General features: G+C 43.1%; 1 protein-coding gene across 2 annotated transcripts in view; it reads left to right on the top strand.

Moving 5' to 3' along the window:
• The window catches only part of RFC1 (replication factor C subunit 1), an 85,332-nt gene that overhangs the window by 45,135 nt on the left and 13,747 nt on the right, over nt 1–26,450 (top strand). For both annotated transcript variants that reach the window (XM_068278461.1, XM_068278462.1), the window contains exons 9-19: nt 4,327–4,664; nt 6,733–6,837; nt 7,186–7,365; nt 13,636–13,740; nt 16,778–17,153; nt 17,896–18,005; nt 18,547–18,661; nt 19,611–19,699; nt 24,705–24,842; nt 25,756–25,851; nt 25,933–26,031. In XM_068278461.1, the coding sequence (XP_068134562.1) occupies nt 4,327–4,664; nt 6,733–6,837; nt 7,186–7,365; nt 13,636–13,740; nt 16,778–17,153; nt 17,896–18,005; nt 18,547–18,661; nt 19,611–19,699; nt 24,705–24,842; nt 25,756–25,851; nt 25,933–26,031 (1,751 nt within the window). The remainder of the gene's footprint in view (nt 1–4,326; nt 4,665–6,732; nt 6,838–7,185; nt 7,366–13,635; nt 13,741–16,777; nt 17,154–17,895; nt 18,006–18,546; nt 18,662–19,610; nt 19,700–24,704; nt 24,843–25,755; nt 25,852–25,932; nt 26,032–26,450) is intronic.

Here is a 26,450-nt window from a genome sequence, read left to right as displayed (position 1 = left end):
GCTGTGCTAACTGACACTTGTTGTTGTTGTTAAGCAGCGCTTTACTAACTTCCATAGTTATTAGGTCAGTGCGCCATGAGTTATTAATATTGTCATGCATGGATAGGGCTGATGCATTTTCTGCAGATCGTTGCACCAATTCAGCCACTTGCTTTATCTTGTACCGGTATGTGTTTGAGATATTGGTAGAAACCAGAGTATCTGGAGAAAACCCACACAAGCAAGTGGAGTTCCAAGCAGAGACATATCTGATGGGTGTGAAGCCCAGAACGTAAAGGGCACCTGAAATGAGTAAGATCTAGAGGCTGCCATATTTATTTCCTTTTCAACCAGACCAATTGCCTGGCAGTCCTCCTGATCCTCTGATCTAATACTTGTAGCCATGTACCCTGAACAAACATGCAGAAGATCAGGTGGTATTCAGACACTTCTGCAGCCAAATAGATCAGCAGGAGCGCCGGACAACTGGTATTGTTTAAAAGGAAATGCATATGTCAGGCTCCATATACTTCTCACTTCAGGCTCCCTTTAATAAATGCCAGGCGGCAGTGTTACCTTTCAGCCACCATGCTGCCTATTTACTTATTGTGTCCTCTGAGTAACTGTAAATTAAAGCTCAATTAGACATTATGACTGCTACATTAATGGGTGCTTGAACCTACTAAGGCACAGCTGACGCAGAAACTCCCTCACAGGAGTTGCCTTTGCTGCCCCTGTTCTATGGAGCCACCAGAGCTCAGCATGTCTCTCCACTTCCGGCTATTGAGTGACCTCACACTGCACAGCGGTCCAAAGCTACCAGCCAGCTTCTGCCGGTCTACACGCATGCGCAGAACAAACAAAATAACTTGGAGGCAGGTAGCAGTAGAGGACGCAGCGACTCAGGGATTTTATTATATAGAATGTAAAGCATAGCAGTAATAGCGACACTGCTGTTTTGAATGTTAAAACGTATTCCTGCTCAAGCCATTAACTACACTACGGTTAACAGAATGTGGTTTACTCCCTGTGCTGTTTGCACGCATCTAGTTTGACAGCATATGAAGTATTCCAGTGGAGTGGCAAGAAATGGCAGGCTTTACACAAGAGCTTTTTCCTCAAGAGGGCTGCCTCAGATCTGCAAGGTCATTGTGCGTTGTGTAATGGATACAGAAGTGAAGTGTTAACTCTTCCCTGCTTTTTTTACCTGCTTGTTATCTGACCGGCCCCAAGCAGTCTGCAACTGCAGGTAGTGCTACACCAGCACAAGCTTAGTGATGCCAGGCCTGCCAGTGGCAATAAAAGAAACCGCAGATGCCACCAGCCTAGCAGTGCCAATATAAGCACAAGTGCCAGGTGAAAATAGGGCTCAATCACTAGGCAAGCTAGTCCAGACCAGCACCTGGCAAGATGATCAGCCCAGTGAGGCCAGACCGTTCTCTAGGCAGGTACGAATTCCCACTTCTTATTAATATAATATTGTTATGGTTTCTCTTTGCATCATATGAACATTTGGAGTTAAATTTCGCCTGCGGTGACACTCTTTCATTAAGATTAAAACCTGCAACTTTAGATTAGCATCCCATATGATCGCAAATGATCAGGCTATGGAAAATTTGCTCTTTTTTTTTGTTTTGTTAATATAGATGTTCAAGTTCGGAATTTGGAAATTGGAATAACAGAATACTCTGGAACGCCACACTTCAACACCATTTTAGTATCCAACAAGCGTGGCAGGGTCAGAGGGAGTTTATTGCACGTTTCACCTGACTCCAATGCTTCCTACTTTCAAAGCTGGGAGGAAAAAGTGTTGGGTGTCATGTAAAGTGCAAGTAATGAACTCCCTCTGACTCTGTCATGCTTTCGTTTCGTTACTGAAATTGTGCTGAATTGTGGTGTTCCAGAGTATTCTGGTGTTTTCTGAATTCTATACCCCGAACACCAGCACTACAGTTTTTAAAGCGGTTCTCCATGAAAAAAGCAGCAAGTGAAGTGAATAGTGAAGTTTCCTCCCCTCTGGAAGTTTTAATGCGGGAAGGTCTGTTATGTTCATGCCCTGCCAAGTTTCTAGCTGCTGTCTTGTGTATAAAAATCAATTTATGATTTTCAGTCATTACCTCACTCTGCATTTATAGTGAATGAACAGCTGTGTGAAACTGAACTGCAGCCAGGGCCGGATTTGTACTTTTTACCGCCCAAGGCCAACTATACCGTCTGTATGGTTATCTCTGTGTGCCCCAATAAGAATTCTACTTGCTTTGCATCATTGGATGTCACAGACAATAACTATTTTAGTAATACGTGTATAGATTATTAGTTATGTTTTCCTTAAGAACTTTTATGTGATGTTTGCCATCTCATTAATGATGGAACCATTGTGTCGCCATGAGAGTTAGGGTGATGTGTACCTGCAGGATAGAGCTTTCAGGTCTTGCAGGGATGACACAAGTACAGGACAGAGAGTTCAAAGGATAAAGCGGTCTTTGTAGATAGGGATGGCTGCATAAAACAGCTTTACTGCCCCTCACTGAGCCGCCCCTAAATTTCTGGTGCCCTAGGCCATGGCCTATGTGGCCTTGCCAGAAATCCGGCCCTGACTGCAGCTTACTCTCTACCCAGGAACTAGAGGGTGTCAGCAGCATGAAACAATGTCCTCAAGGTGCCTACCACTGTGCAGACTGCCGGGTGATCATACCTAGTCTGCCCCTGACAGGCTTTGGGTTTTGCCTAGATATTTGCTATAATGTGTTGGGTAACTAAAGCTGTGTCCTGAGAGAAGTGTGTGCATAGCTCCCAACTGCCCCTCTTTTGGAGGGACAGTCCCTCTTTGGGAACCCTTTGTCCCTCATTCAGGACTGATGTACAGATATATGTCTATATGTATTTTATCTACTGAAAAATGTTTAATATACTCTAAACTTTATTCCTATCCTTTAAAGAGACACTGAAGCGGAAAAAAAATTATGATATTATGATTTGTATGTGTAGCACAGCTAAGAAATAAAACATTAAGATCAGATACATCAGTGTAATTGTTTCCAGTAGAGGAAGAGTTAAGAAACTCCAGTTATTATCTCTATGCAAAAAAGCAATTAATCTCTACGACTTTCAAAGTCGTGGAGAGGGCTGTCTTCTGATTTTTATTATCTCAACTGTAAGTGAACAGTTTTCTTTTTATCTGCCAGAGGAGAGGTCATTAGTTCACAGACTGTTCTGAAATAATCATTTTGAATGCAGAGTGTTGTGTAATCTGCACATATTAGAGAATGATGCAATGTTAGAAAACACACTATATACCTGAAAATAAAAATATGAGAATATTTTCTTTGCTGCTAATCTTCTAGTAATTATTCATAGTACACAACCAATTCATTATATCATATTTTTTTTTTCGCTTCAGTGTCACTTTAAATGGATATATTTCTTATTTTTAAATGTTAATATGAAGGAAAATGAACCAGGATAGAAAGGACCAGTGTAGTTAGTATTATAAAACCCATTTTTCTTGTGAAATCTTTATGGTATGCGTGATTAGGGGTGTGACGGGGGTGTGATTAGGTGTGTGGCTTAAAGATAGCCTGAGGTGGGCTCATACATAGTAGGCTACCTGATCCGGGGGGATGAGCAGATCAGGTAGCCGCAAAAACTGCCGCTCCTTTGGTCCGCACTGGCCCACTTTCACTTTCATGACCTCTGGGTCACAACACAGGAATGAGAGATTGATTTTCTCACCCAGCGTGCAGGGAGTCGGGGGAGCGGCAGGGGGCATGGCCAGGGAGAGAGAGCTGCCCAATTGCAGCTCTGGAAACCCTGCAGGAATGCCCCTGGCGGGCGTTTTAAACAGGGAATCCCTCTCCCCTATGTTTACCTCCGAGATAGCAACAAATAATGTCGTTAATCTCGGGGCCATAGCGTGCCGTTGGGGGGCGCAGAGAGTGGGGACATAAAGGAATGTCATGGGGCAGAGAACATGCCTCTGTATCCTATCTGGCCCTAGGGTTCTCATTAAGGGACCCTCTTTCTTATCTCAAAAAGTTGGGTGGTATTGTACTAGAGATGCATCCCCAGAGACATAATGGCAGAGACTCTTCTGTAACAAACCTTTACCTTTGCCTGTAGCGCCCTTTAACAAATTATGCCATTTCTTTACGGTGTCTGATCAGTGCCAATTTTAATCTATAATAATTACGGCTTCTACTTAGTTCAGTAACAGTAACAAGTCTGCTAGGGCATGTTTCCTCTGTTGTATATTGGAACGAGTGCAAAATAGGCCTTTCACCTTTGACACTGTATCGTGCCCCAGATTAGTATTGCTTTCTTATATGTTAACCTCTAAATGCTTTTTAGGCAAATCTGTAAACCGAACAGATGATGCTGCAGTCAAGAAAGTTAAAGAGGAGACAAAACAAACTGAACCATCATTTTCACAAAAAGAGAAATCTTCTTCTGATAGAACTTCACCGATAAAGACCAGCTCCAAGTTGGCCCTTATGAAGCAAAAGGATGAAGCCAACAAAAAACACGAGCTATCCAGCCCTGTTACTAAACCAAAAGTCATATCTCCAAAGAAAGAACAGCCTAAAGTCGTTGTTGTCTCCCCAAAGAAGGAGCCGCCTAAAGCCAAGGTTGTTATCTCTCCGAAAAAAGAGTTTACCACACCAGTGAGGCAGCCTCTGAAATCTGAGGTAAGCATATCGTTCTAGTTCATGCTGACCTTATTATATGCATCATGTTTCCCATAGGAACCCACTAGACAAAATAGACTTTATCCTGCAGTTACCAGAGTTGGGGTACTCCTGGCAGGAAGCATAATAGAACATCATTGTTCACTAAAATAGAAGTGTAATAAGTGTCCGGCTGAGTTGTAAAAATGAGGTGATATTTGGCAGTCATGTCATTATTCAGACATTGTACGCTGGTGCTGCATTTCTGCTCTGATAATTTTGGTGTCTGTCTGTTTGCGTCCCAGTGAGATTCTAACTTATTTTCTCAGCATAACCATAATTTCACTTCCTGCACCCAGACTCACATGTGCACAGTACGGAGGTGCCTGTCTTCAGAAATAGTTTGAGGACTTGAGTAGTTTCTCCATATTTTGTAAAATTAAGACTTGAGTAGTTTCTGAGGCTGCCCAATGAGTACTGGAGAGCTACTCAACCTAGCAGGTCAAACAACTTCAACCAGGGATAGCGTAGGAAGGATGGGAGGGAGTGAGGACCAGGGGTAGGCTCTGTGGTATCCAGAGCCTTCCCTTTACATAGGGAAATATCACACCTGAAATGAGTTTCCTCACTTCAGGTTCCCTTTGTTAGACAAAGCAAACCCTAAAGCCCCATCTACACGATACGATTCTTTGTACGATTCAATTACGATTCTATTTACGATCCGATTAAATCCGACATGTCCGATCAGGATTTGATTCGATTCAATTCGATTTGCTATTGCAAAACAATGGCAAATCGAATTGCATTGAATCGAATCCCAATCGGACATGTCGGATTTAATCGGATCGTAAATAGAATCGTAATTGAATCGTACAAAGAATCGTATCGTGTAGATGGGGCTTAAAGGTTCCCACACATCTAGTGATTTTGCAGTACGATCGACCATTCGATTCGATCTTGTTATCTAATAAAGAGAGAATTCAGTGTGTTTCAGAATTCCCAATCGATGAAAAGTGGCTGATATCATGTTGAAATGACCATCTTAGTCGATCGAGCAGGATGCAAGATATTGGCCGATCGCACAGGAATCGGCTACTGGTCACATGTCAGTCGATCTATTTTTTTGCGTTCAGAGCATGGAGACACAACATTGGTCAGATCGATTAGGGACGTTGCATCGCATAGGAATCGCTTGTAGTGTGTGGGTCACTAGTCGATTGACTTTCGATCAACTATACTGAAGTTCCTTCCATCGGCACTGGCTTTTTGTGAGCTGGAATAAATCCCACCTCTATTCTTAGCAGGCACATCTGCGCATTAGGACTGTATACCAAACAGGCAATATTAATGTGGTCCCATACAGGACCAAGTCACTTAGCTAAGTACTTGTGCCCAAATTCACTACTTTACTGCGGAAATGTGCACGATGACAATAGTCAAAATTGACACAACGGTCATACAGGCCAGACCATTGAGTTCACAGACTTTGCAAAGAAGGACAAGTCTAAGAAGAGGGTGAAATACACTTTTAAAATAGTGGATATTTGACGGATTTTTACTTACGTGCTGCAAAAGAAAAGAAAAATGTGTAGTTTAGTCCTGTGATTTAGATTATCGCAGCCACAAAGAAATCAGTTTGAGTGGATCTGTGCCCTCACCTGTGTTTTGTTTATTGCTGAGCACCAAAGCTTGGCTACACCTTGCCAGCTAGCATAATTGGCAGTTTGTCTAAAGCCCCATACATACGACATATGGGTATTGTTCAAAAAGAATGATTAACTATGGAAGACAGAGTTGAGAGCAACACGTTGTTAGTGATGGAGTACATACACACCACTTTGTAAATTACCGATGAGTCTTCAGATAATTTAAGCATGCAGCCCTAAACACGATGTGCTACTGAAACATGAGGGAGTTAGCATGCCAAAATCCAGAAAGTTTAATACAGATACATTGATAACTAGCCATACGTTGTATACTTCTTACAGACATCTCGCTACCAACTTATAAAGTCCTTGTGATCATGGTTTCCAGTTTATAGTTGAGGATTATAAAAGGATTTAACTGTAATATTTATATTTATACACAGACCAGTCCTGAAGACTCGGAGAAGAAAAGGGGTAACTATATGGCATACAGAAATTATCTTAATCGAGAAGGTCCTAAAGCTCTGGGATCCAAGGCGATCCCCCAGGTACACGTTATTTTACCTTTTTACTGTCATACTAACATGCACATTAACAAGCGTATAGACATTCCTGTTTATTATGTTGTAACTTGAAATATTATTAAAAAAAGGATGAATGCAACCCTGTAAAGACAATAGCAGATCTAGACAGTATTGATATACGGGAGGGTAGATGTCCCCCGCTGAGGGTGGTCAATGGAAATTCACACCTAATCATTTACACGTATACTAGATGTTCCAGTTCAGTTACAGTATGAATATTTAATAAGTCACTTTGTGTGAACAGTAGCCGCTCAACGCATTCCTAATGGATGACCAATGCCTGATTGTTGTATTTTCCTGGTTTTGCGGTAGGGTGCCGAGAACTGCTTGGAGGGCATGGCATTTGTCATTACCGGGGTCTTAGAGTCTATCGAGCGAGATGAGGCCAAGTCCTTAGTAGAACGCTATGGTGGAAAAGTAACCGGAAACGTCAGCAAAAAGACCAATTACCTCATCATGGGCCGGGATGCTGGTGAATCCAAACGTGAGAAGGTATAGTGTTCTTAGTCTAAATAATTAATCAGGGATATACCAAAGACACGGAAGATCAAAAATTGAAATATTACTTTTTCTTTTTTATTTGCAAAAAGGTGCAGAAATATGTACACACATTCTCTAATCACGTAAAAAGTGCATATAATTGATTGAAAAAAAGGCAAAAGGACATGCGTAAACTCCGCAACAACGCGGAAAGTATCTATTAACATGCGTCTGACCTAATCCTGACAGGAATCCGTAACCTCTATACCCAATACGGAAGGCTATATAGGGATACTAAAGGGACATAAATAATAACGTCCGCATCTAACGCGGAAATAGAATGCACATAGTAACTGCCAATAATGTTATGAAAGATTATGAAAGATATCAGGTAAGAAAGTAGAACACCCATCTCCAGTACTTTTTACCAGAAGGTGATAGAGAAACTTTCACACCAAATAGCTTGAAAAGCTGGAAAAAAGCTAGAAAAAAGCTAGAAAAAAAGCTAGGAAAAAGCTGGAAAAAAGCAGAAAGATAACAATATCATAATTACATATTCAAGATGGCAAAAACAATCATGGGGAATACAAACAAAATTAGATTACAGCAAAGATAAAAAAGGGGAATTATGGAAGATATTCGAGGTTCATACCATGGGGGCCAACGTGTTCAAAAATTTTATCCAGAAGGCTTCTCTCTTCAAGAGATACGCCTGTCCATCACCGCCACGTCTGGATCTTTCAACAACCTCCAGGATCAAAAATCGAAGTTGACCTGCAGAGTGTTTAGACTCCCAGAAATGTTGGGCAACTGGGGACACAAGGGCAGATTGAGCTCCACTACGTTCAAAGGCAACCTTGATAGTTGATCGATGTTTACTAATACGTTCTTTGACAGGACGAGTGGTTTCACCCACATAGAATTTACCACAAGGGCTTTTTAACCCATAAACCACAAATCTTGAATCACATGTTGCATAGTGGCGTAGCTTAATAGGTGTCCCCCTCATAGGATGATTAAATTCCTTGCCTTTAATGACAAGTTGACAATTTAACACAATGGAGGCAAGGAAAGGTGCCTACCCGCAATGGAGTCAACCTACCCTGTGATTTAACTACTGATGGTCCCACATCTGCTTTAACTATATCTCTAATCGATCTAGCTTTCTTATAAGCCATCATCGGTGGTTGTCTAAAAGCTGGAATATCTTTACTCAAAGATGACAGAACATACCAATGTTTCTTTACCAAATTGGCAATTTGATTGGACAATGTATTAAAAGATGTGGCCAGAACGATCCTGTCTCCATTTTTAGGGTGACCTGCTCTAGGGGACAAAAGGGAGCTACGGCTCATACCTGCCACCTCATTCCTCAAACGATACACCAAATTAGGGGGATATCCTCTGTAGATAAATTTTCTGGACATAGTTTCCAAACGACAATGTGACGTATTAGAATCACTTACAATCCGTTTCACTCGCATAAGCTGGGACTTAGGAAGCGATTCACGGAGTCTCTTGGGATGGAAACTACGGAAATCCAATAATGTATTGCGATCCGTAGGCTTGCTGTATAGATCACAGCTCAAGAGCCGTCCTATCATAGAAACATTAACATCTAAAAATGGAATAGCTCCATTGCTTATATTTGCTGTAAATTTGAGGAAAGAGGAAGCCTGTTGTAACTCAAGAAAAAAAAACATTTAAAAGACTCACGAGACCCCGTCCAAATAATGAAGATATCATCGATATAATGTCGCCACGTCAAAATAAAATGGCGGAATAATTCATGTTTATAAATCCAGTTTTTTTCGAGATCTTCAACGAACACATTGGCATATACGGGAGCTACATTACTCCCCATGGCAGAACCTCGTAACTGTAAATAGAAATCATCCTGAAATAAAAAGAAATTCTTTTTAAGAACCATGTCCAACAAAGTCAAGACAAAAGTCATTTGTGCATTATTGACCTCAAGATCTTCCAACAATACATTCTTAATAGCCTGTATACCTTCATGGTGGGGAATACATGTATATAAAGACTCAATGTCTAGAGTTACGAGAAGACAATTTTCATGAGGAAGTATAATATCTTTAATGGTGTTAATAAAGTCAGAAGTGTCCCGCAGGTAAGAGGTCTGATTAATCATGTATCTGCGTAACACTCTATCCAAGAAAATTGCCGCTCTACTGAAGACAGTCTGTACCTGCCACAATGGGTCTCCCTGGTGGATGAAGGGGATCCTTATGTAATTTGGGCAAGCAATATATGACTGGAGTCACTGGTTGGTTATTGTACAAATAATCAAATAACTTCTGGTCAATAACTCCGTTGGACAAGGCCTCCTCGAGTACCAATCTCAGATCGGCCAAATAGGACATAGTCGAATCACAATCAAGTTTGCAGTAAACATTAGGGTCTTCTAATTTCATTAACATAATCAACTTTATTCATGACCACAACAGCACCCCCTTTGTCAGCACTCTTAATAACAATAGATGGATTGTCCTTAAAGAGACTCTAACAACAAAAACCTCCCCTGGGGGGTACTCACCTCGGGTGGGGGAAGCCTCCGGATCCTAATGAGGCTTCCCACGCCGTCCTCTGTCCCACGGGGGTCTCGCCGCAGCCCTCCGAACAGCCGGCGACTGTGCCGACTGTCAGTTCAATATTTACCTTTGCTGGCTCCAGCGGGGGCGCTGTGGCGACTTTCGTCACGGAAATAGACGGAAATACCCGATCTCCGTCGGGTCCGCTCTACTGTGCAGGCGCCGGAAACTTGCGCCCGCGCAGTAGAGCAGACCCGACGGCGGTCGGGTATTTCCGCCTACTTCGGCGCCGAGAGGCATCAGAGCGCCTGCGCAGGAGCCAGGAAGGTAAATATTGCGTCACCGCTGCACGGAGGGCTACAGCGAGACCCCCGAGGGACGCAGGACGGCGTGGGAAGCCTCATTAGGATCCTGAGGCTTCCCCCACCCGAGGTGAGTACCCCCCAGGGGCCGTTTTGTCGTTACAGTTCCTCTTTAAGATTGGTCAGGGCATTCTTTTCTTCCTTTGTAATATTATGATGAATAAATGGTAACTTTCCTCTTTTAAATGAAACTTCCAAGGACTCAAGATCACGTTTCACTAACTTAATGAAGGATTCAATATGGACATTATCAACAGGAGGTTTGTGGGAGGAAGGTAATTTTAGATCCAAATCAGAACATGTGTATAATGTACGATGTCTGTCTCTTATGGTAGTAACAGACTGTTTAGATTTAGACCAATAAGCCTTCCATCGTAAATTATTAAAGAAATGGGCAAATTCGGAATCCAATCTAAAAAAAATCTGGTGTGGAAGTTGGACTAAATGACAGACCCTTTGAAAGAACAGATAACTCACAATTAGATAACACATAATCAGATATATTTACCACAGGTGAGATACCTTCTAATTGCGATCCCGCATGTAATAGTTGCTCCTGACTGGTTGACGATCATTTTTTTTTGTATATTTTGCTTCTCCCAAATACACTAACTACTGGTATAGTGTATAGTGAGCCAAGTCATGATCTCCATGCACAATGTAGAAGTAGGTCTTTCTTGGCTTTAGCCGTTTCGCAGTTCACCCAATGTGGCCACAAATACTACAGTTCTTCTAAAGGTGCCCATTAACAATACAATTTTTTCACCAAATGCGATCTTTCGATGCAATTTTAATAATCACATTGCATAGGCAATTCGACAATTATGAAGGCAATCGATAAGGAACGATTCTTTGGTTGATGGCCAATTAGGATAAAATTGATCCACAAGCTGGATTTTATGATTGAATTAGAAGAAAGAATCATTCAGTAAATGTGAACAATCAATAATTACCTTCAGATTATTTTCGATTGTAAAAATTGCATCGAAAGATCACATTTAGTGAAAAAATTGTACCGTTAATGGGCACCTTTAGAAAATTCTTTGGCCAGTCTTACAAACCTCTATACCGAGTAAGACTGGCCACAGATGTATAAGGACATCGTAGGGCCCTCAGGTCATTCTGCATAACAAGACGTCCACAAACAGCAAGAGCTCATGCTTCTGTCTATACCATGGAGAGGAAAGTGCTGAACAAAGTTAAGGGACTCAGTCCCTCTGGGGACAGTGCAGGGCCTACACTGTTCAGATATATTGCTAGCCTCTAGGGTAGTGACTCATTCTGTTGCTATGGGAGGAAGTAGGAGGACTGAAGCAACAGCATAGAGCGGGCAGGGTGGTTTTGGAGAACAGTGCTCTCAGCCGAATCAAGCTGGGCAGAACGATGGACAACACATCAAGGGTTAATGGAGCTGCAGTACACACGATACATTTTTGGCAGAGGGGGTCCTTATCGGCTGCCTCAAACAGGCTTTATTGCAAAAAGTTATCAGAATACAGCACCAACATTTAGATAAATTTATCTATAGAAAGTTACAGTGGCATGTTACAGAGTATGGGGTAATAATTATAGTTATATATTCAGTACGAACACACTGTTCCACTAGCTGTAGAACAGGGGTCTCAAACTCAATTTACCTGGGGACCGCAGGAGGCAAAGTCAGGATGAGGCTGGGCCGCATAAGGGATTTCACAAAAAAAGTAAATCCGCAGCTCCGGCAAAACACCCCCCCCCCCCTTTGCATTGATTCTTATTTCAAAATCAAATTCGCACTGAAGCGAACTATTTTGCCTAATTTACCTTATAGTTTGCTTCAGTGCTCCCATTACAAGTAATCTGCCGTGTCCCCGCCGCAAAACGAGGGCTGCAGAGCCCCCAAATCGCCCGGGGGGCAATGCACCGGCATTTCCTGGAAGGGGCAGAGCTTTCAGCTTCAGCTCTGCCCCTCCTTACGTCAATCGCGGCGCATCGCCGCCTCTCCCCGCCCCTCTCTGTGAAGGAAGAGTGAGAGGGGTGGGCATAGGCGGCGATGCACCGCGGTTGACGTCAGGAGGGGCAGAGCTGAAGCTGAAAGCTTTGCCCTTCCAGGAAATGCCGGCGGATTGCCCCCCCCCCCCCCGGGCGATTTGGGGGCTCTGCAGCCCTTGTTTAGCAGCAGGGATGCGGCGGATTACTTGGGAGCACTGAAGCGAACTATAAGGAAGCTTTTGCCGGCGAGGGCCACAAAATATTGTATCGAGGGCCGCAAATGGCCCGCGGGCCGCGAGTTTGTGACCCCTGCTGTAGAACAATTCCATAGGCGGGCCTGGTGCTTCATAACAACAGTAACCATTTTACAATAAAGAGCAATGACAAGGTTTTAGCAATGGAAACACTCCTGAACATATGTTACAAAGACCTGAGGGGTCAAAACAAGCATCAAAACACAATTTGATAGATCCGACAAGGATATTCTTACGTACTGTATATGAAATTGCATACACGTTGCTATCGCTCTTTCCATTGATTCCACAAATGGAACCTTTTAGAAGCGCCTCTTTGAACAAATATAAGCTCTCTATAGGGCATGCTTTTGTCTGGTCATTGCATCCAGCTGCTGAGAGGATGGCGCTAATAATCTGCCTACCACCTCCTGTCTCACAGTAATAAGGGTTTCCGTGTACCCGACGCGACGTGACATGATGAGATAAACATGTGTATGTACAGTACTAAGCATATTAATAACCAGGCTGTTTTACTTATTTTATTTTGCTGCCTGGAAGAGTTTATTTTTAACAATGGAAGTGACAGCTTCTGTCTCGTCGGTACCCTGTCCGGAATATAGTAATAATCACTGATAAGCAAAGTACAGCCATAAAAGTTTTCCTGACAGAATACATTCTTTTACATATATCTGAGAGCAGAGGGAGAGAGAAAAGGGTCAATATGGTTCATGTATGTTCCTTTAGGGACACTTAATAGACTGCAACTGAGCAGAGACAACAAAACATTGTCTACTTTCTAAATGTTTAAATATAAAATAAGATTCTGGGATGTCTAAAAAAGTCATTTTTAGGAGTAGGAGGATAAATACAATTGTTTATCTCATCTGTTTGTTTTCACCTTGGGTTCACTTTAAGAGGAACACATATGTTAACAGTGTAATATACCAAGTGGACACAGAATCTGGTCTTTGGGGATAGGACAGCCCATTTTTATACAGAAATGTTGTAATCTTTTCCCAGTGGTAGCGTAGCATTGTGGTTTTATTGGGCATCTATTATTTAGACCTCAACATGCAGCCCTACTAGTTAAAAAAAAATAAAATAAATAAAATGTATAAAAAAATTTCAAAATCATAAAATAACATGAAAAAGTCTTGTATTTAGGCAGAGAGCATGGGGACAAAGGTTATTAATGAAGATGGCCTTTTTGACTTACTTCGCACCTTACCTGGGAAGAAATCAAAGTATGTGATTGCAGCTGAAGCTGAGGTAAGTGTGACGCTTCTTATTCTATAGGCAGGTTCTCCACTTTCTTTGGAATTACAAATACTTGTGAGCTTATTTGACAGTAAATATAAGGGGAGTACAGAGGCTCTGTGACAGGATCAGGGTAATTTTTGCTGGCTTTGTTGCACAACTTTTCTGATAACGTTCATTGAAGGAGAAAGAAACGCACTTGTAGTTTTTTTTTTTTTTTCCCAAACAAAAAGGGAACCACTCTCTCCATCAGTAAATATCAGCTATCGTCTCACCCTCTGTGAGCTTTAAAGAGACTCCGTAACAAAAATTTCATCCGGTTTTCTTCCATCCTACAAGTTCCAAAAGCTATTCTAATGTGTCCTGGCTTACTGCAGCACGTTCTACTATCACCATCTCTGTAATAAATCAATGTATCTTTCCCTTGTCAGACTTGTCAGCCTGTGTCTGGAAGGCTGCCAAGTTCTTCAGTGTTGTGGTTCTGTGATGCATCTCCCCCTCCAGGCCCCTCTCTGCACACTGCCTGTGTATTATTTAGATTAGTGCAGCTTCTCTCTGCTCTATTATATTTTACAAGCTGGATAAATCCTCCTCTGAGCTGGCTGGGCTTTCACATACTGAAGAATTACATACAGGCAGAGCTGTCTGCACTCTGCAGGAAGAAACAGCCTGACACTTCAGTGGAAGATAGCTGCAGAGGGAAAGAAACACACAAATGATCTCTTGAGATTAAAAAGGAAGGCTGCATACAGCCTGCTTGTGTATGGATGTATTTTCTATGTGTGGACATACTGTACATCAACCTACTTCCTGTTTTGGTGGCCATTTTGTTTGTTTACAAACAAACTTTCTAAAACTGTTTTTAACCACTTTTAATGCGGCGAGGAGCGGCGAAATTGTGACAGAGGGTAATAGGAGATGTCCTCTAACGCACTGGTATGTTTACTTTTGTGCGATTTTATCAATACAGATTCTCTTTAAACAGCCCTTTGTTCACTTGGCCATGAAGAGGGAGCATCCTTTCTATTACAGCTGAAACCGTGCCAACTAACTGACAGCCTGCTGTGTATTCAAAGCTAGGAAAGGGGTTATTGAGGAGGAAATGCAGATATGGGCACAAACTGGTACAGCAATTGTCATTTTCCTTTTTTTTTGTGCAGCGAGGACATACAGTATTTTTTTCCCCAGATTAAAATGCACTTGCAATTACTTTTCTCCTATGTTGCTCTCACTTAAAGTAGGTAATAAAAATCTGACACGTCTGACATGTTTTGTACTGATCGATCTCTTCATGTGGGGGAGTCTCAGTATTTCCATTATTCTTTACAAAAGCACTCCCTGGAAAGGGCTTATATAAAGATGCCAGCCAGCCTCCTTACTTGCTGTACACTATTTTTGACAGCTAGACTGAGCAACTGCCATTTAGTGCTTTTGAAGAAGAAAGCTCTGAGATTCCCCCATGAGACGATGGTCTGCTCCAAAATGTCAGATTTGTACAACTTCTGTAAGTGATGGCAACATAGGAAAAAACATTGTGCATTTTACTCTAGGACAAATGTGTGCTTTATATATATGCATACATATGTATTTTAAATTGTACCGGTTTTCACAGTAATGGTCCTTAAAAGAGAACCTGAACTGAAAATAAAAAGTCAAAATAACCATACACAGGCCATACTTACCTCCCGTGTATCTGGTCATCAATCTTTCTCCTCTCCTGCGTCCCATTTGTCCACTGTGATTGATGGATTTCTCTGTCCTCCATTTTGAAAATGGCCATTACCCCATAACAGATTCCTGGTCAGCACACTGTTAAACTGTAATATCATCCACTTGAGCCATAGGGAAACATGGACATTACCTTGCACATTCAGTTGTAACTGACAGCTGCTGATATATAACTGAAAGCAACTGGTATATTTCAGTTCTGACAAAATCTTGTCAGAACTGGAAGGGATCACTGTAAGAAGAAAATGGTGAGCTTCTGAGAGGAACTGATGGCAAGGTACTTATTTATGTAATATTCATTTGCAGCTACATCATGTGTTTATTTTAAATACTTTTACTCAGTTCAGGTTCCCTTTAAGTTCAGTGTAATCCTTCATGTAGTCACATGTCTGAAAAGGTGCTGTGGCTGTACACAGGAACCACTTGAAATATCCCATATAAAACAAAAGACTTGCGCTCTGCCAGCCTGGTTAGGAGGCTTATCCTGGGATGGTGGGAGTACCACTATCCATCACTCTATACTTGAATATGTAGTAATGAATGTAACTCCTTCTCTCACTGGGATGTGCGGGCAGTGAGCCCTTATTCCTGATGATCAACCATGTGACTGTGGGCTGCTTAGTCAGTCATTGTATGTACTACCCACCTATAACTGCTGCTGCCCAGGCAAGCTTTCCTGTCTGTCCCTGGGATGGAGAAGTGTCGGCTTATTTTGTTACTGCTGCATATCTACATACAAAGCACTTTTTAACAGCGAGTCTGTACAAGGTAAGGAGGGTAAGTGCAGTGAGACCCCCATTGCCATGGCTTCAGGAATAGAACCTTGGGTAGTAGTACCTCCAGCACTGTTGATTGAGCTCTTCTATATTATTCCTTTTGCCCCCAGACAGTTCTTTTATTATACGTGGTATTTGTATAAGGCAACTGCAACACACCTCCCACAACCTCTGATCAACAGGATCTAGTAACTTGACCATCCCCAGAGCCCAACTAAAAACCTTTGGAGCCAGAGCATGCTGTTATGCTACCCCTACTCTTTGGAACATTTTACCACACCGAATCAAGACCGCTCCAACCCTGGAGGCATTTCACTCAAAACTGAAAAGCCACCTGTTTAGTCTGGCATTTATGATCACATACATTTTCCCTTGTAACACATCACTATGTACTGATCTGAGACAAGCATATACACTTTGGGTCCTACAGGAGAAAAGTTCTTAACAATGTGTTGTTGTTGTAAAGCAAAAAACCCTAAATGGTAGCATGAGTCGGCCCTTTTGTTGCACCAATATCACAAGGCTGTGTTTTTCTTTCTGCTCAGGCAAAGACACAGGCAAAAGCTGTGAAGACCCCAGAAAAAAAAGTGGGAGAGGCAAAAAAGCCAAGTCCTTTTAAGAGCAAGTTTACCCCAGAGAAGAGGGAATCACCACGGACTAAGAAACAAGCCACTGAGGCTAAGGTGTCTGACTGGGGGAAAGTGAGCGTTAAAGACGAGGAGAAGCCGACAGTTGCCAGATCTCTGGACCTCCCAGCAACCAGTGGCAAAACGGAGAGTCTGCTCTGGGTGGATAAATATAAACCCACGTCATTAAAAAGCATCATAGGGCAGCAGGGAGAGCAGAGCTGCGCCAACAAGCTCATTAGATGGCTGAGGGGCTGGCACAAGAACCACTCTACAGATGACAAGAAATCTGCGGGTTAGTATGTGTTCTGAGGACATTATAAATGTGGAGGCTCACCCCCTTGTTATGCAACCAAAAACACGTAGGTATACAAGCAAGCAAGCTGTTTTCTCTCTAGCTAACACTTGTACAGTAATGCTGCACTCTGTGTACACAAGTCACGGGCCCAATTGTTTATTAAGATTTAACATTTATTGAACAGTGTCAAACTAAGTGGCGTAACTATAGCGATCATGGGGGACCAGCTCCTCCACCTTCTGCAGAGTAGTGCAGTGGAGCAGCTTAATATTTACCGGCCCGGTGCTGCTTTGGCAGAAAAGAATCAGTTAAATGTGACCCAAGACAAGATGCTAGCCTTCATTTCCTCAGTCTTTTTGGTAAGCTGAGATGGTGGAGGGGAGTTACCAGGCACATGGGGGGGGGGGGGGGGGTTGCATTCCAAGAGGGGGTCCCATGCTAATTTACTTGGGTGTCCCATGGGTTGTTGCTGCACCCCACCTCAAACTGACACACATTGTCACCGGTGTTTTCCTCTGGATGGGAAGGCAGTGTGCTGTCGTTTTTACTTCTTACAATGATGCGCATTTGAAGCTTTGGAGGGCCAAATAAAATGGCAAGAAGGGCCACTTCAGACCGGCGGCCTTGTGTTTGAAACCTGAGATGTAGGTTTAAGTGGCTTATAATGGAGGCCTGATCAATAATTCGATATACTTGCATTACTCTCTCTCCTCATTTTAACAGTGGAATTCTTTTTCAGCAAGACCTTACAAATTTGGAGCCAAGGATGATGGATCTTCATGTAAAGCAGCTCTTTTATCTGGGCCACCGGGAGTCGGCAAAACCACAACGGCTGTGCTTGTGTGTGAGGTATGCAAAACAAAAAGGAGGCGACAACCGAGAGCTTAATATAGTGTAGTATATTACTATACCAGAGGGTCTAGGAAATGTCAAATGAGTAAACTCACAAGTCAGGGCTACCTCCAAGGCAACCACTGTAATGGCAGGTGGGGAGAATAAACCTGACCCCACGGTTGGCATCGCCAACCAAACAAATATAGCAACCTCCAGCCTTTAAAGGACAGCTGAGAAGAATATGGAGGCTGCCATATTTATTTCATCTTAAACAATACCAGTTGCCTGGCAGCCCTGCTTGAAACACCTGATCTGCATATTCTCTTTAGGGTGTTTGGCTAAAAGTATTAGCAGCAGAGGATCAGCAGGGCTGCCAGGAAATTGGTCTTGTTTAAAAGAAATAAATATGGCTGCCTTCATATCCTTCTCACTTCAGTTGTTCTTTTTGGGTTTGTATCCATCCTTGGGATAATCTGACAAGTTCTATGAAGATGTCGGTGCTATATAAATACATAAGTGTTTTTCTAACAACATTGACTTTTTTTGTGCACATTAGGAACTTGGCTTCAGCTATGTGGAACTAAATGCGAGTGACACCCGCAGCAAAAACAGCATGAAGGAAGTGGTTGCAGAGTCCCTAAATAACACCAGCATCAAAGGATTTTATACAGGTTAGTATACATGTGCCACTAATCAGGGTGGTGGAAAAACAAAAACTAGAAATATGTTTGCCTCGACTTTTGCAGCTGTGTTGTAATAATGTAACACGGGCTTTTACAAGGTGCTAAGTGCAATATTCATTTTTTTTAATTACTTAGTTTTCTGTTCATTCTGTTTTCACAGTAGAAAACCAAAATCGCAAAGCCTAAATTAGACCGCATTCTCCAAGGCTTGCATGTGATGTCTATAGAAGTGATTTAGAATATTTTGTACTCCCCATACTGCACTGGGAAACAGGGCCGGTATAAGTGGTTCCCAGAGGCAAAGATAACCTTCAGACTTTCCACAGCAAAGCCCCCCCCCCCCCCCCCCCAGGGCCCCTGAGCCAGCAGCTGCCCCCATGTCCCCCAAGCTGGTCTCCCCCCTGTGCAATGTAATAATTCACCTCTTCCAGTGTATTGCTCCGTCCCATGCTCAGTCTTCTGCCCTGCTGCCTGCCATGCGGTGCATGTTATGTGTAAATACCCTGCGGCAGGTCCCGGAGAAGAGGCAGGCAGCGGGGATGATGATGATGGAGCATGGATGAAGCAGTGTGCCGGGACTGGTAAGTTATTACAGTGCAGTTACACATCATGCAAGGCCTCTTGGGTGGGCTTAATGCCAGCGTTGGTCCTGCTGGGACAGTGAAAGTCAGTTTAGTACTGTGTAATAGTCCTCATTTTGGATACATTGCAAAATCATATTCTAGACAATCCAAGCACCCAAGGACACCATCTAATATACGGGGTGCAATGCTATCCCCATTTGTATTGATGCAATTCTGATTTGATTTCTCTTGTTGTTGAAACTGCTGTCTTGCCAAAAACGTCAGAGGTGGCCTTGAATCAGCGTTGCGATGGATTATGTAATACTGCTCTTTCTTCTGTATGTGAGTGTAACTCCGTTATTTCTGTGTATTAGGAACAAGCAAATCTGTCAGCAACAAGCATGTGCTGATCATGGATGAAGTGGACGGTATGGCAGGAAATGAGGACAGAGGGGGTATGCAGGCAAGTATGTCAGGTTCATAGTGATGCTTACAACAATGAAAAGGAGCTCAGCTAATTGAGAAGATCCATCTTCTGGTCGGCGGTTATGCGTGACGTTACATGATGAGACTTCAAGCGATCACGGTACTTACGCGGGAGTCGACGTGGATCTTTAAGATCCGATCTGCTGTGGTGGTCATTATCGCTGCACGATGCTAAGAAGCATTCACGTGATTGTGCGCCTGTAACCACGTCACGCTGTACACTTATCACTGCATCTCAATAAGTTACCTTATTTTTCGGACCATTTTTCTCCCCCAAAAGTGTGGGGTTAAAGTCTGTGTGTCTTATGGTCTGAATGTGTCTGTGATGCCACTGTCCCTGGGCTCGCCTCTCCTGTCTCTTATGTACCCCTGAGTTTTTTTTCTATGCCCCCGTCCATTGACGACCTTCCCCCTGCATCTATGTGCCTGTTTATTCCTGTCTCTCCCCCCCACCCCCGTTCTGTGTCCCCATGCGGTGTACTGATACTCACTAATCAGCTGAAAATGAAGAGGAGTCCCACAACAAGCTGCAGATTCAGGCATTTGAAGAAACGGGGGGGGGCAGTTGAAACAGGAGGGTCAGAGGAAACACGAGAGAGGGAGGGGGAGGAGAGCAGAGGAGGACAAAGGACACAGTGAGACAGAAAAGACACTGGAACAGAGGAGACACAGGAGGACAGACAAGGAGACAGGATGACATGGGGCAAAGGAGGACACAGTGGGAACAGAGGAGACACTGGAGGGCCAGAAGGACATAGGAGGTATAAGGGGGAGGGATTAAGGGGAGAAGATCCATGAGACACCCCTGCAATATAGACGCACCAGGCTTAGCATATATTTCAAACCCCCCCAGGATTTGTCCTCTTACACCTAGGTGCGTCTTATGATCCGAAAAATATGGTAATTAGTAAAAAAAAAAAATGTCCTCCTTTTTTCACCAATTAACCTTCCTGGATGTAAAACTTATGCCCAGGAGGCCATGTGCGCTCCCGCGGCCGATCGTGCCCGCGGCTCGTTAGCCAGGCAATCAGTGAATCGGGCTATGGTGCCCGATCACTGATTCCTCTCCCGACAGCTTCTCTCAGAAGTTTCGCTTTTTCTGGCTCTAGCTTCCCCATGCGTCTCTCTAAGCGTACATGTTACGCTTAGTGACGCCGCGTAAACAAACTCATGGCTGCCATCTTGTGGCCAAAAAGTAAAACTACACCTAAATTTAAAAAAATAATAAATTACACATATATTTACATTTAAAAATTACAATTTACATCCCACCCTCTCAAAAATACCCACATACAATGGTTAATAAAAAAAAAAAAAAAAAAAAAAATATTAAAATTTAAAAAAAAAAACCCGTAAATATTTACCTAAGGGTCTAAACTTTTTAAATATCAATGTAAAGATGAAATATTTATATATTTTTTAAATTATAAGCTTGTAAATAGTGATGGATGCAAAACGGAAAAAATGCACTTTTATTTCCAAATATTGTCGCCATACATTGCGATAGGGACATGATTTAAATGGTGAAATAACCGTGACAAATGGGTAAATACAATACATCGGTTTTAATTATGGAGGCATGTATTATTTTAAAACTATAATGGCCGAAAACTGAGAAATAATGAATTTTTTCCGTTTTTTTCTTAATTTTCCTGTTAAAATGCATTTACAGTAAAGTGGCTCTTAGCAAAATGTACCCCCCCAAAGAAAGCGTAATTGGTGGTGGAAAAAACAAGATATAGATCAGTTCATTGTGATAAGTAGTGATAAAGTTATAGGCTAATTAATAGGAGGTGAACATTGCTCGGATGCATAAAGTGAAAACGACTGAATGCGAAGTGGTTAAAGATCAAAATGTCGGTCACCTTAAATGATGGCCACATTTTTAATCACTCGTTTCAGTAGGATTCCACAATAATCCAGCTTTTTTCCTCAAGCGGTAGCCATACTTAATGCTGAACCACGCTAGAGCTGCTAGGACTTGAAAGTAATCCGCACAGAACTGAAAATGAACAATTCTCACCTTGCTTACTTCCTCTATACTCATACTGTCCTTGACTTGTAATATACGTACTGTCTGTCCTTGCATCTTTTTTATTTTTTGTTTTTGTTTGCGTTTGTTAAGCAACTGCCAAGACAAATTTCTTGTATTTGCAAACTTGCTTGGCGAAATAAATTGATTCTGATTCTAATATCCACAGCTGCAATATTTGTACAGCAGCTTTCATTTGCTTGCCATTTTGTACAGGACAACTTTCTCCACATTGAAAATGGAAAATGCCATAGGCTGCAACTGAGAATGGTGTGCTGCGGCGTAGGAGCTGTTACAGGGAAAAAAAAAACGCATCGCCATAGGCGCCTATTGTAAAAGCTACGATTTGCATTGAAGGAATTTTGGGGGTGCCCAGCAGCACCTGCTATCAGGCACCTTCCGGCGCTGAAATTTACCTTCCTGGCCTTGTATAACTGCTTTGCTGCAGGGGGGGTAGGCTTAGGCGTACCTGGGGGAGGTTATGTTAAAGAGGAACTCCAACCAAGAATTGAACTTTATCCCAATCAGTAGCTGATACCCCCTTTTACATGAGAAATCTATTCCTTTTCACAAACAGACAATCGGGGGGCGCTGTATGGCTGATATTGTGGTGAAACCCCTCCCACAAGAAACTGAGGACCGTGGTACTCTTGGCAGTTTCCTGTCTGTGAACCTTGATGCATTGTGGGAAATGGCTGTTTACAGCTGTTTCCAACTGCCAAAAAAGCATGCAGCAGCTACATCACCTGCCAGCAGTAAAAATGTCACCATGTAATAAATGTCAGAATGTAAATCAGGGATTTAAAAGGTACTTATCCGTTAGCCAGGCGCATCCAGCAGGTGGCACTAATTCCATTCATACTTAACGTAACACGTAACGTAAAACAGTGAGTTAATGGAATTAAAATGAAGCCTCTTTTTTTGCCTCTCTCCTATCGAACACTAGCAGCCTTGGGGGGGGAAGGGGGGGCCGGAGGAATTCCCTGCCACGATGAACGACTCTGGGGGGACACGCATGTCCCCGCCGGCTGCCAGTATTGTATAGAAGAGAGAGGGCAAGGGGGAGGAGAGCGAGAGCCGAAGCCGGAGGCTTCATCTGTTACATTGCCGCCGGCTTCATTTTAATTCCATTAACTCACTGTTTACCATACATTTGGCCGCAGCGAGATGGCCACTTAAAACACAATACCATCGTTTACATTAACACTTTTGTTACGTTAAGTATGAATGGAATTAGCGCCACCTTCCCGGATGCTCCCGGCTAACGGATAAGTACCAAAATATTTTACAATGGGCAAACACTAAGTCATTTATACATAATTATTGTAAAAATGAAGCACTTTTTTTTTTTATTACATTATTTTCTCTGGAGTTCCTCTTTAACCTCCTTGCCGGTTATCCCGAGCTCAGCTCGGGGTAACCTGCGCAGGAGGATTTCTCAGGCCCCGCTGGGCCGATTTGCATAATTTTTTTTTTTTTTGGGTTACATTACTTTGCTAGCTGCTTGTAACATCCGATCGCCGCCGATCCGCCGCGCCGCCCCCCCCCCCCCCACATCCAGACCCCTTGCGCAGCCTGGCCAATCAGTGCCAGGCAGAGCTGAGGGGTGGATCGGGATTCCCTCTGACGTCCCGACGTCCATGACGTCGGTGACGTCATCCCACCCACCGCCATGGCGACCGGGGAAGCCCAGCAGGAAATCCCGTTCTGAACGGGATTTCCTGCTTACTCTGATCGCCGAAGGCGATCGGAGTGGGTGCGGGGATGCCACTGCTGAGCGGCTATCATGTAGCGAGCCCTGGGCTCGCTACATGATTAAAAAAGAATAAAAATAAAAAAAGTGCTGCGCTGCCCCCTTGCCGGCGGGATTTAGACCGGCAAGGGGGTTAAGTACACACCACACTATTTTCTGTTACATTTTCTGTTATATTTACTGTGTTGGAAAAAAAAATCTATCTGGCAGGTAAATTTAATAGAAAATTGTATGGTGTGTACCTAGCATTAGGGTTAGGCACCACCAGGGGGGGGGGGGGGGGGATAGGGTTGGGTACCAGGGGTCTTAGTTTTAGGAACCACCAGAGGCGTTTTTAAGTGAGATGTCAGTCGTGGCTGTTACTTAAAGGGAAGGTTCAGGGATGCTGTGAAAAATATAAAAATCCAAATCCACTTACCTGGGGCTTCCTCCAGCCCGTGGCAGGCAGGAGGTGCCCTCGTTGCGGCTCCCGGTCTCCTCCGGTGGCGCGCCCGACCTGGCCAGGCCGGCTGCCAGGTCGGGCTCTTCTGCGCTCCAATGTGCGGCTCACTGGTGGGCGCTGACGTCATCGGACGTCCTCTGGGCTGTACTGCGCAGGCTCAGAACTACTGAGCCTGCGCAGAACAGCCCGGAGGACGTCCGATGACGTCAGCGCGCACCAGTGAGCCGCATATTGGAGCGCAGAAGAGCCCGACCTGGCAGCCGGCCTGGCCAGGTCGGGCGCGCCACCGGAGGAGACCGGGAGCCTGCGGAGCCGCGACGAGGGCACCTCCTGCCTGCCACGGGCTGGAGGAAGCCCCAGGTAAGTGGATTTGGATTTTTGTTTTTTTCACAGCGTCCCTGAACCTTCCCTTTAATCCAAGTGAAAGAGGCTATGATTGCAAGGTTATGTTAAAGTATACCTGACCCGAGGCAATGCTAAGTAAGCACAGTGGTATGTTTATGCTGGATCCACATACTTCTGTGCGTTGTCCATTCCTCTCCTTGTACCTTTGTACATTTGACTTCAACTTACAAACCGGCTGTCATGTCTTAAACTTGTATGTTTGGGTAAATTATTTATTTTAGGTTAAATACAAAAATGTAATAACCAACAGTACCATTTATTTTGTACACAGCAACTTTACATGTGTGAAACAGCACAGAAAAGTGTAGTTCATCCTGTTTTTTTTTGTTTTTTTTTGTTCCCCTTTTCAGGAGTTAATAATGTTGATCAAGAATTCAAAAATTCCCATTATTTGCATGTGTAATGACCGTGCTCATCCTAAAATCCGATCGCTGTCCAATTACTGCTATGACCTCCGCTTCCAGAGACCCAGAGTGGAGCAGATTAAGGTAAGTCCAGCTGAATTTTGTGGTTTTGGTCACACTTTATTTTTTATGGAGAACACTTACTGTACCTTCTCCTATGATGGAGAGGGTGGTCACACTTCCAGTTTATTGGAGAACATTTACCTCCTACTATGATGGTGTGGGCGGTCAGGTAAAAATAATAATCTGATCAGACTAAAAGCAATCCAAATTTGTATCAATGAAATGATTGATAGAACGATTATATGTCATCAGTCTGCACCATTAACCGTACCCGATCCGATTAATTATAATAGTCAATCATTCGGGAGATTGTACCATTATTGAGGGATTGCCACCCACAAAATCATTCACATTCCATTTACCTACTGCTCTCTGTTTATTATGCAGCCTGCAACCTAACCTTGCATTGCAAGCATTCCAATCTAATCAGAAAGTTTCTGCTGCAATAAATCTTCTCTCAGTCAGACTGGCTCTATTTGGTACATTGCTGAGGAGAAGGAAGCTTGTCATCTCCCCTCCCACATTCCTGCTCCTCACTGATTGGCTGAGGGCAGTTCAGTGCGACACAGGGCTGAAATCTGATCTTGCTGTGCTCACATGTTTACAAAACAAGCTAGCTATGACAGAGCACATTCTAGGAGGAAAAAAAGTAAGTGAGGACATGACATCAGCATTGGCTTCATTCAGAGGGAATCTAAGATGGCAAGAGCCTGAAACAGAATTATCTTTATTTACTATATAAAATTCACTGAAATCAAAGGGTGGACTGTACATCTGTTATGCAAGTAAAGCAAGTGGTTATCTACTTACAGTATATAATGTTTTTCTATGGCTGACCCTGCTGCTTTAAGTAACTGAACTTTTCCTATAAATGTGTAGCTCTGCTTCTTTGCACAGCCCAATCACTGTAACATTTATTACTCGTAATACTCAGGGAGCCATGATGTCTGTTGCGTTCAAGGAGGGACTGAAGATTCCACCACCAGCAATGAATGAAATCATCCTGGGGGCAAACCAAGATATTCGGCAGGTGAGGTGCTCTGCAGAGAAATGCCAAATCCAAACCTCTTTCATTAACTTCAGTAACTCAGTGAGGCTCTTTCTTCTGTAGGTACTTCACAACCTCAGTATGTGGAGCGCTGGCAATAAAGCCATGACCTATGATGAAGCCAAGAGCAATGCCAACAATGCCAAAAAGGACTTCAAAATAGTGAGTCAGATGCCAAGTTATTTTTTTGTTTTGTTTACAATCTTATTTTAGCTGGAAATGGACAATCCTGTATTTTGGTAGAGCTTCCAGGTTGTGAATAATCTAAACCTTTCTCTCAATTTTTCAGAGATGGAGATTAATTCACAAAGTATGTGTGAGATGTTAAAATGATAACAGGTTCTCTCATCATGCAATATTTCAGAATTTCATGAAATTCACGAAGGGCAGTAGAACACACGAGAAATGACTTGGAAAGGGTTAGGAGTATAGAGCTAATGGTGGGGATTTCAGCCAGGGCTCCCTTCGCTTCTTGAAGAAGGCTGCTGGGTCGTTTCCGTGGCTCCTCCAGTCACTTCTATGGTATAGTTGGTGCATGCGCTAACCAGGCACTCAGCCCGTTAGTGGTTTATTGTGACAAT

This window comes from Hyperolius riggenbachi, chromosome 1 (genome assembly GCF_040937935.1).
Source record: "Hyperolius riggenbachi isolate aHypRig1 chromosome 1, aHypRig1.pri, whole genome shotgun sequence".
In the NCBI taxonomy this organism is placed as follows: Eukaryota; Metazoa; Chordata; class Amphibia; order Anura; family Hyperoliidae; genus Hyperolius; species Hyperolius riggenbachi.
Note: the sequence above shows the minus strand (reverse complement) of the source record. Positions and strands in the feature narration are given on the sequence as shown.